This window comes from Tenrec ecaudatus, chromosome 5 (genome assembly GCF_050624435.1).
Source record: "Tenrec ecaudatus isolate mTenEca1 chromosome 5, mTenEca1.hap1, whole genome shotgun sequence".
NCBI classification, from domain to species: Eukaryota; Metazoa; Chordata; class Mammalia; order Afrosoricida; family Tenrecidae; genus Tenrec; species Tenrec ecaudatus.
Genome location: NC_134534.1, coordinates 506964 through 517752, shown reverse-complemented (window position 1 = coordinate 517752; position 10789 = coordinate 506964). Strand labels below are relative to the sequence as shown.

At 60.6% G+C, this 10789-nt stretch overlaps 1 protein-coding gene across 1 annotated transcript; it reads right to left on the bottom strand.

Moving 5' to 3' along the window:
* Positions 1–573: 573 nt before the first annotated feature.
* On the bottom strand, positions 574–6913 carry DGAT1 (diacylglycerol O-acyltransferase 1). Its single transcript, XM_075549108.1, has 16 exons — positions 6631–6913; positions 3744–3831; positions 3136–3176; positions 2931–3016; positions 2800–2852; positions 2572–2677; positions 2220–2432; positions 2026–2129; positions 1908–1946; positions 1777–1818; positions 1656–1700; positions 1469–1581; positions 1326–1391; positions 1149–1236; positions 998–1060; positions 574–915 (listed from the first exon to the last, which is right to left on the bottom strand). The coding sequence occupies exons 1-16, from the start codon at positions 6807–6809 to the stop codon at positions 757–759; spliced, it is 1485 nt and encodes a 494-aa protein (XP_075405223.1). The 5' UTR covers positions 6810–6913; the 3' UTR covers positions 574–756.
* Positions 6914–10789: the final 3876 nt, after the last annotated feature.

Genomic DNA, 10789 nt, shown 5'->3' with positions numbered 1-10789 from the left:
ACTCTGCCAGGGACATAGTAGATCACACACAGCCTCTGATCCTCCACCAACGGTGGCTTAGGGCCCTGCCCTGGCCTCCCTTCCAGCTCTGTTGTACTCAACCGGGATGGCCCCTTCTAGGAAGGGACCTTGCGTCAAGGCAGCTTGCCCTCAAACTGTTCCCATGTGGCAAGAGGTTCCCGGGGTCACACCCATGCACAAGACTGGACAGGCCAGCCTGATGCCTAGGCCTGGGGCCAGTACCCCATCTCCCAGCACCACCTAGCAGGGCCTGCATCTGAGGACCATGCCAGGACTTGCAGTCAGGGCTGGAGGGGGCCCAGGCCAGAGCCCTCTGGTTGTTGTGAAAGTGCTGCCTAGACTAAGGCAGCACCTCAGCCAGTGTGACCCTAGGCCTTTCCCAGCCCCAAAAGGACCTGGCACAACCAGACCAGAGGGCAAGGTGCCTTCACCCCTAACCCAGTGGCCACAGACAGAAGTGGGTGGGGAAGGCATTATTGCTCTTGACTTCTCTGGAGAGCCTGCCAGGGGACATGTCCTCTTCTTCCCACTCGTCCCCAACATGCAAAGAAGTTAAACTGGACAGCACTTTATTGGCACACACATCCATCCCCCACTGGGGAATCCAGGCCAGCACATGCCTGCTGGACAGTCACTCCCTGAGGGAGGAGGGACCCCATAGGGGCAGAAAGGCCAAGGAGGCTAGGCAAGTGCTCTGGCCACGCCTCGGCCTCGGGGAGAGCAAGGGGCACACACTCAGTTGGCCAGTGTGGCCGTGGCCTCGTGGTGGAGCACGTAGTAGTCGTGGACGTACATCAGCACCGCCACTGGCTGCCCGATGATGAGTGTCAGCCACACCACTGCGTTGCCATACTTGCCCATGATGAAGTGGCTGGTGAGCCATGCCAGAGGGACCTGGGCACAGCAAGGGTTATGTCAGGGGAGCAGGGGCAGGATGGCAGTGGTAGTGGGGCCTCAGCTGGGGACACGCTCTTACCTGCGCCATCATGCCTGTGAAGGCCCAGAGCCGAAACATGCGCAGAGGGACGCTCACCAGGTACTGGTGGGGAAGGGGTGGGAGAGACATCAGTGGGTACCACACCCCTCACCTCGGACTTGTAGACCGGCTGCCCGCGTGCTGCCCTCACCTCGTGGAAGAAAGCCGAGGCCAGGAACACGCCCATCCTAGCAGTCCACTTGCTGGACCCAGAGCGGATCATGGGTTTATAAAAGTGTCTGCAGAGAGGATTGGGTACCCCAGTGAGCAGGGGGCTAGGTCTCAGACATGGGTGTGGAGGCCCCAGGCACCCATGAGCACAGCCCACCTGATGCACCACTTGTGGACAGGGATGTTCCAGTTCTGCCAGAAGTAGCTGACAGACTCCGAGTTCCTGTGGGGGAGGGGAACAGGAATGCCTGTGTGCCCAGTGCTGCTCTACCCTGACCTCCCAGCCCGTCCACCCCTTACCACCAGTCCCGATAGAACTCTCGGTCTCCAAATCTCATAAGTTCAGCCACCACGTTCAGGCAGGAGTGGAAAAGCCAGTAGAAGAAAAGGAGCCAGATGAGGTGGTTGGGGACCTGCAGGGCAGGAGGGGTCAATCTGCTTGGATCACTCGGCCCTACCCTGCCCACCTGCCTGCTTGCCTACTCACAGCCAGCTTCAGGAGACGCTCCACAATGCGGGAGTAGTCCATGTCCTGGAATGACAAGAGCTAAAGGGCTGTAGTAGAGCACACGCGCGCGTGCGTGCCCCCCAGGGTGTGAGCTGCTCACCTTGAAGGGCTTCATGGAGTTCTGGATGGTGGGCACGATCCACTGCAAGACAGAAGCGTGGTGTCGGTCTGGGTCTGGGTCTGGCTCAGGCTCTGTCTGGACCCACCGCCCCGCCCCGCCCCGCCCCTCACCTGCTGGATCAGCCCCACCTGGAGCTGCGTAAGGAAGAGCTGCGGAGGGAAGCAGAACGGGAAGTTGGGCGCCGGCACGGGCCGCCCCCAGCCCCGCCCCCAGCCCCGCCTCCCCTACCATCTCCAGGAGCCGCCGCAGCAGGAAGCGCTTCCGTATCCGCGGGGAGCGGGGAAAGTTGAGTTCGTAACACAGGGTGGGAGCAAAGAGGAAGTAGTAAAGGTCTGGAAGGGGGAAAGACGAGCTGGTACCACCACCGTCCTGTCCGTCAGCGCCGCCCCCACCTGCATGTGGGGACCGGGCCGGGCGCTCACCTCCGTGGGTCAGGTTGTCGGGGTAGCTCACGGCAGGCTGCTCGGCAGCCCCGTTGGCTCGCTCGTCTCCAGAGTTGGCGAGCTGGGCGGCCTGGCGCCCCTCGCCTGCCCTGACCCTGGCCCTTAGCTCGCGGCACCACAGGTTCACGTCCCGGTAGGAGAAGAGCTTGAGGAAGAGGAGGGTGTATACCACCAGCGCGACCACAGAGCCCACTGCAGGAGAGAGGCAGGCTCGCTGGGTCCCTGCGCCCAGGCGCCTCCAGGGAGGACGCACCAGGCTCAATGGAGCCCACTGCGGGAGAGAGGCAGGCTCCCTGGGCCCACCACCCCAGGCCCAGTGCACAGGGCGCACCTGGTGTGATGGAGTCCACCAGGATGGCTACGGCGGCTGGCAGGCAGAGGATGGTGGCCAGATTGGCCATGTGCAGCAGCAGTCCCGCCTCCTCGCTCAGGGCTCCCTGTGCAGGGAGAGGCAGGGCCTCAGCCAGGGCAGGAGTTCATCCCCAGTGACACACGGGCAGCAGTCGTGACTTGGAACCCCCACCCTGGGAAATCAGCCTTCGAGAGGTATCTGACTTACCACTGCCAAATGTTTCTCAATCTGGAACCCAGCCAGAGCGAAGGCGTTGGCCACTGGGGACAGACACATCCAGGGCAGGTTCAGGCCAGGAACCACCCACCATTCCCACCCCTGACCACTCACCAGCTCACCAATAACTAGGCACAGGGCTGGCCAGCTGTAGGGGTCCTTCAGGAACAAAGAGACCACCTGAATGGGGTCCACCAAGATGCCATACCTGGGGGTGGGAGAGTGGGGAAGCTTGAGCTGGGAGGGTAGGGGAGACCCTGAGGAACAGGACACCCTGGGGGCCAGGACAGGGCCTCCCTGAGGGATGGAGCAGAGCAGAGCACTCACTTAATGAGATTTTCTAAAAACAGCCTCGTGTTGCTCAAGACCTGAGGGGGAAAGAAGTAAGAACCATTACCCCTGGCCTTGGGGCACCCCAGCCCAGTACCCTCAGCTCGGGGAGATGGAGCCAGTGGCCCAGTCCTTGTGGCTGCCAGCTCTCCACCTCTCCCCATATCTGTTCCCTGTCCGCCAAGTGCCAGCCTGAAGGAGGCTGTCTGCCAGGAGCTGGGCCTCTCCATGATGCTCCCCACTCCTCATACCTGGGCGGGGAGTGGATGGCCTCCTAGATCTGGCAGCCTAGGTGCATCCCAGGTGGGCCACACTGCACCTTTCGCTCCACTCAATACCAGAGAGTCCTGTGCCCTCATCCACAGCCCAGGACCCTCCCCAGCCTGCCCCCTTGCTGTCACTGATCTGTTGCAGCCCAGCTCCTTGGACCCACTCCGCCTTGGTAGATCCCTTCACCGGGTGGCCCCGGAGTCACAAAAGCTAGCACACAGCACAAGAATTTGTTGTGCCAGTACCGTGGTCCCAGATGTGGGCAAGGAAGGTCCCATGCAGCCAGGACCAGGACGAAGCAGGGCCCGTGCCTCGCCAGGCCCGGGTACACTCACCAGCATCACCACACACCAGTTCAGGATGCCTCGGTAGTTGCTGAAGCCACTGTCGGAACTGAACAAGGACTCCTGCAGGCGGTGGCAGCTGGCAGGCAAGAGACACCTGGTCAGGGCTGGAAACAAAGGCAACGCCAGCCGCCAGGGTCCTGGGGCCACCTTAACCCAGCACTGGGACATTGCATGCCCAGGAGAGACACACAGCACCCCAAACGTCCTGCCCTACAAGCTCAAAACCTGAGCCACAAGCTGCAATTGGACAATGTGCGGCCTTGGGGGGTTGTTTGGCCTTCCTGCCTCAGGAGGGGCCCAGGCTAACCCCCCAGACTAGGAAACAAACCACACACACACCATGTTGCTCAAGGCCTTGGGACACCCTAGCCACAGTGACTGGGGCCTGCAGAGCCCAGACCCTCACAGCCTGCCTTGCCTTGAGAAGTGCATCAAAGTCCCCCTGGGAGGCCTGGTCTGAAAGGTCTGGCCTCTAGCCTCCTTGTTTTTCTCAAGTTGTTGAAAAAGCACGGTTTGGTCCAATCAGCCAAGAGGTGAGCGCTGAGCCAGGAGCCCCCTAAAGGCGAAAGAGGATGGCACACAGGGAGAGCTTGGGCAGGGACCCCCACCTTAGAGGCATCCAGGGGCTGGGCCCAGCAAAAGGCCATACTTATGCCCCCAGGAAAGACATAGACCTTGTCCCTGCCCATGTTCGGGGGTAGAGGAGGGGCACCTGGTCAGAGGAGGGTGGTGCCCTGGGTCCTCCCAGGACCCAATGGCTGCACAGCTCAGGAAGGCTGCCTAAGGACCTGCTGAGCAAGGCCTCTTCTAATGTGTTAGGCAAGGACAGGGCCCTTCATCCCTCCAGTGGGGAAATGGGCAGGAACACTGAGTGGGCACCCTGGGCTCAGAGAGTGGAACACCTGTTGAGAGCCTGAGCAGCACTGGGCCTCAGGAGAGGCTGGCCACAGCATTCACCAGGGTGGGGACAATAGGCTCACCTTTGCTCCCAGACTCACACTACAACCTCAGCGCCCCCCCCACCCTGCCATCACAGTGTCACACCAGTGGGTACTCCTTCAGTCCCAGCCTGGGGCAGCCCCTCTGCCCCTGCAGGGCCTCCTCCTCTCAGGCAGCAGTCTCTGGGCGGAGCAGATGTCAGGCTGGCCTGGCCTGGCCTGGGCCCAGTGCAAGCCCATGGTGCTCACCAGCACTGACCCTAGGGCCTGGCCTCCCAGGCCATACTAGCAGGATCCAGGGTGACACTCTCACACTAGACACTGTCACAGGACCATCAAGCTTGCCCTCCCTGTAAGACCCTGAAAGAGGCTTTCCAATCATCCTCTGGAGTGGCCTGCCCAAAGGGAAGCCTACCTCCCACTTGATCCCCAGGGCCCCAGCACTACCAGTCACTCTTCATATGTGGAACTGCGAGGCCAGAGCCATTCCTGGTACCCTCCACCTCACCAGCAGGCTTGCCAGCACCTTCATCTATTCGTACTCCACCCCTTGCAGGGCCAAAAGGACCTCAGGACACAGTCCTAACCAGAGTCCATCACTACAGGCCCTGCACTGTTCCCAGACCCCTGGAGGGCACCCTCAGGCCCACCAAAGCCTGGCGCACAAACAAGCAGAGTGCAGCGTGTGACCCTCAAGCCCCTGGGTCACAGGTGGATGGGAGTGAGGGCCAGCAGACAAGGGTCCAAGACACACCCACCCCTGCCCAGACTGAAGTTCTGTCCCACCTAAGGGGAGCAGATGAGGAAGAAGTCAGGGGAGGGAGAAGGCCTGGAAGCAGGGAGTCATGAGGAAGGGGCAGGTGCAGGAGCGGTGGAGGAAAGGGACACCCAGGGTAAGGCTGGAAGGGGCAAGGCCATGGAGTGTGTCCTGGAACCACGCCCAGCCTCAGCCCAGGCTCCCAGGGATGACACAGGCCGCAGCACTGAAGGAGGCCTCTCCCCAGATCACACCTGCCCAAGTTCAAACCCCAACTCCCACTTCTGGAGGTTCAATTGGCCATCCCCCTGCCTCTGGGAAAGGCCTCAGCTTAAGAGCAGAGGAGGACAAGCTGCATCCCAATTGGCTCTCTCAGCAGCCGGCAGCCCCTGCCCTGGCCCCAGTATGGAAGCCCCTCAGGGGCCCTGTCTCCACTCCCAGGGCACCTTCCCTGCTGACCTTTGTCTACACTGCCTGCCAGCCTCTCTGGGAGCTATCTTATCTCCCAGGTGGACTGTGAGCCCCCAGGGCCTGCAGGGTGTGCCCCAGCCCCACCCCCTGGTTCCAGCGGAAGAAAGTCTAGTTCTTGCTTACTCAAGAGACGAAACCCTGCCCAGGGATTGATCAATCACCACTTCCTCCTTGATAACCCGTCCCTTTCAGCTGCTCCTAGGGTGAGAGCCCCTGCCCCTGGGGTCCAGGTCGCACCCACCAGCGATCCGCTTGGGTGCCCACCTGTAGGATCCCAGGCCTACACTACTAGGACTTCCTGTCACTCGTTGCAGGAAGGACGGCCGGCCGTGAAGGCTACCCTCCCTCCAGGGTCAGTCCTGGCCCGAGACCCCGCAGACACAGGACTGTCACTCCCCCATCTGCCTGCCTCCTCCTCGGGGGACCCCTGTCCCCCAAAGTGCGCTGCCCGGTCCCTGGAGGGGCTCCAACCCACCGCCTCCCGCCGAGGAACGAACTCCTGCGGGGAGCCCCTGAGAGTGCACCCACACCCCAGGACTCACCCCAGCTCCGCTGCCCCGCGGGAGTGACCTTGGTAGGTCACCTGCCCCGCGGCTCAGTTTCCCCTGCAGGGGCGCCGAGGCCAAGGACGCGCCGCGCGCGGGAGGCATAGCGCAGGGGTGGGTTCGGGCTCGGGGTGGGCTCCCGCTCGGGCTCCGCGCTCAGTTACCTCAGATCCTGGGGGCCGCTGCGCAGCCGGGCGCTAAGGTCCTTGCCCGGCTCCGGTGCGTCCCCGCCGGCGCCCAGATCCGGGCCCGCAGGCGTGTCCCGCTCCTCCTCCTCGTCGGTCGTCGGGCTCAAGCGCTGCTGCCCGGACCTCCGGCGCCGGGAGCCGCCACGGTCCCCCATGGCCTCGCTGCACCCGCTGGGCCAAGTGCTGGCGCCCGCCGCGCTCGCGGCGCTAGAGGCCGCGACCCCGCCTCCGCGCCGCCGCCAACGGCCGCCACCGCCCCCTGCCGGCCGCCGTAGGCGCGCGCACGCCCGCGTGGCCAATCCGCGCGCGCACGCCCGGCCCGCCGGCCACCCCGCGTTCACGGCCACGGTCCCCGCGAGACGCTCACTGGCCCGAGCCCCCACCGGCTGGGACAGGGGCGGGGCGGGGCGGGGCTACGCGCGGCATCTCGGGAGTTGTAGTTCTCAGACTGCGGGCCACGTACATGATTTGGGGGTCACGCTTCCACTACGGCCCCGGGGTCTCCTCCGAACATGTAGAGGGACCTTCCACGCCCGGCTCTGCGGAGCAGGCTGCTTCGACTTCGGCTTGCTGGCACTGTGTGCTTCCCTGGCCCGCACGCCTGCCCCTTGTCTCAGTTCTAGAACAGATTTCATCATTGCCCTAGGCCCAGGAGAGAGCTTTGTGGGTATCTCAGTATCATGAAACGCCTCGCGCGTAGTTGCCCAGGACCTGCGAGTATGCCAGCACAGGCAGGTTCACCCTTCAGAACAGGGGAGCAGTGCAGGATGACCTCATCGCCCACTACCTTCATCCCCCTACCCCCAACCCCTACAGCATACCTGCAGGAAGTAGGCACAGCTGAGTGTACTCATCAGATTACCTGCACCCTAAGCCGGAAGGGCCCATTTCCTCCAGCTTAGAGAGATCCAGCAAAGGTCAGGCAGAGGGTAGTGAAAGTAAAAAGACCAGAACCCAAATCCCAAGGGAAGCTGATCTGGCCAACCTCACAGGGTAGCCAAGTCTCAGACTACAGGCTCTTCAGGTAGCCCTGTGCCAGCTCACCTCCCCCGGCTACCCAGGTCACCACAGGCCTCTGGTGAGGGAGCAGTCACAGGTGCACCTGTGTGGGTGAGAGTATAATGTGGTCTGTGGGTGGGTGAATGGATAGAATCAACTGGCCAGCATCCCCTGACTCTTGCTCTTCCCTGGACTGCCTCACCAGAAACCCTTCAGGAAAGGCTCCTTCTAGCATGTTCCACCTAGGGTTACCAGCCCAGCCATGAACCTCTACCCAGGTCCTGCTGTTGAGGTGGCTTCTCATCCTGAGGACACAGCATCCTTCTTGGACTTCCTTTACCTCTCTTGTGACTTCCCAAGAGCCTGCTGGTGCTCAGCCTCACCCCTTGCAAGGCCTCCAAGACCCTACCAGGGCAGCCTCACCAGGGCCTGACCATCCAGGACCACAGAGAACACCTTCCCTCCCAGCCCCTACCTGCAGGCCTGCCATGCATCTTGCTTGCTGCGTGGAGCAGGGCTTGGCTCACAGGAAACACTGACTCAGACAGCATGCCCCTGGAGAAGCAGGGCCTGGGAGTGCTCCCTGGAGGCCAAGAGATGGCCAGCTCAACCCAGGATAGTGCCTTTCCTCTCCACTGGCTACACCCCATTTCCTGCCATATACCCCTCATTTCATATTTCTACCTCCAACCACCCCTCCATCCTTAGGTGGTAGTAGTGTCAGCCTGGAGGACTGGGCTCCCTGCAGTTCTGTCTTGGTGTAAGTCTTACAGTGACCACCCTAACAGGGTTGAGTGTCCCTTGGAGATGCCCATTCCGGTTGGAGACAAGGCAGCCTTCCACGCAGTCTGGCTGTAGAACAGTCATGCCCTTTCTCAGCTGCTGACTCAACACGTTGCAGACTCCTGGGGCCAGCAAAGCTAGGCCCTCCTTGTAACCTGGCTCCCCTAGGGAACAGAGTAAAAAGAACTGTGCTGGGCACTGTCCAAGGCTGGTCACCGTACAGAAGCAGACCACTACACCTTTTAATAGACAGAATGGCCACTGGGTTCCAGGCGCCTTTTCCAACAACCACACAGCTGAGCAGAGCTGGGGCCTCCTGGGTACTGACCCCGAAAGAGAAGAGGCCGAGCCTGGGTGAGGCATGGGGGTCTGACCACCCCTGCCCCAAGCCCTTGCCCTGACAGGAGAAGCAAGGCTGCCAACCCAACTCCATCTAGTGCCCACTCTAAGAAACCGGGCCCCACCAGCCCACAGTGGAAACAACTGTCAGCCCCCACATCCCACTTCAAGCCATCTGTCTGCAAGTGGTCAAAGTATGAGGGGATCAGAGGGTGAGCCAGGAGGCTCTGGTGAGGATCACTCTGGCCAGGAACCTGGAATCAGGGGTGGGAGGCAGCCTGTGATAGGCAGGAATACTGACAAGAGCTCAGATGCTGGTCTCCGGAGGGCAGGACAAGTCATCGCCAAAGGGCCTGTGATCTGGGGCACTGGGGAGAAGGGAAAGCCTGAGTATAGAGGGTTCATGACTGCAGATGTTTGAGCAACAGGGTGTTGGCAGCAGGATGGCTTCAGCCCTAGGAAGGTGGTGGGCGTAGCTTGCAGCGTAGAGTTCGCCCATTCTGAGAGGGAATATCTATCCCTGGGTGAATGAGGGCTTTTATCAGATCTTGGGGGCACCTATACTCTTCTCCCACCCCACCCTACCAGGCCCCAAGAGCCAGAAACCAGCAGACCGCACTCCCAGGCCAAGGAGTGCTGGGGAAAGCACCATCCACGTGCAGACTCCCTGGGCAGTTGGCCAAAGGCAGCCCCAGGCCCTCACCCTCCTTGAGCCTGGAAAAGTCATTCAGCTCCTTGAGATTCCAGTTCTTCCTCCACTGAAAGGTTGGATGATGCTTGCCCAGCCTGGGAAGGACCAGTAAAAGTGAAGGGTTCCTCAGGGCCTGGTCCCTTGGGGCCAAAAAAGCGTGTGGCAGAGACCCTACCCCACCCTGAGTGGCTCAATGCTCTGGCCATGACCCCTTAGGGATACCCCAATGTGGCCTCACCACACACCATGCCATCATCCTCACCTGCTTGTCTGGGTGGGGGTGGGCCTGAATACTGAGCTATGCTCACAGTACCACACGGTTATGCTGTGTCTGCTGCTGGATCACCCTTTCCTACTGGACGCCTCTCCAAGCATTAGGCCACAGGTTTCTGTGGCATTAGGCCACAGACTCCCTGGAGTCTGGACAACCGGATGCCTGTGGGGTCTGTGGAAGCTGTCATGGTCCTGGGCCCATGGGTGACCACGTTTGAGCCTGCAGTGTGGCAAATCAGATCCCTTTGCTAGGGCCTTTCTAGCCCTGGTCTTGTAACTCTCACCAAATGATTGGGTGAGGTGATTGTTAGCAAGGTATACGGAACCGTGAAGAGGAAATTTATCAGCTTTGACATCCTGATAGGCTTAAAACCAAATAGCCTGGAGGTGACAATCTCCTGTCTATTTTCACTGCCTTTCTTCTCACCAAGAAAATAATGAGCCATCCTTTAAACCCAGTAGAACACATCCTTTAGACCCAGGGTCCCTATGCTGGGAACTTTCTAGACCCAGGAAACAGAGACAGTGGGAGATGGCAAGCAGCAGCAGCAGCAAATGAGGTGAAGAACAGGCCGTGGCAGGACCAGACCACATAGCGGTGTCAAAACAGCTTGGGCTTGCTGGTGGGAGGAGTACTTCCAGGCACTTGGTGCAGCCAGGCTTGATGATACAGTGGAGCTAAGGAACTGGGCCTTTCTCTGAGGTTTGCTGGTGACGGAGGATACCTCTGGGCTCTTACAGGTCAAGCTGAAGAGCCTTGTAGAGACTAGGTCAGTCCCTGAGGCTTGAGAGGTAAGGACCAAGGAGAAGCCTCTGTGAGCATAGCTGAGAAGTTGTCCTGACCAAAGAACTCTATCCTGATCTTGAATTATGGCTTATTACTTTCCTAATGGACCCCATCACCATGAGTATTTGCCCCTGAGTTCTGTTGTGACCTTGTGAAGATTACATCAACTTATCTAGGCCGAAGGAGTCCCGGTTGCTTTTCATCACAATCAGTTCTAGTGCTCTCTCCCCTGTCCTGCATTCAGAATTTGCTGACTAATTTCC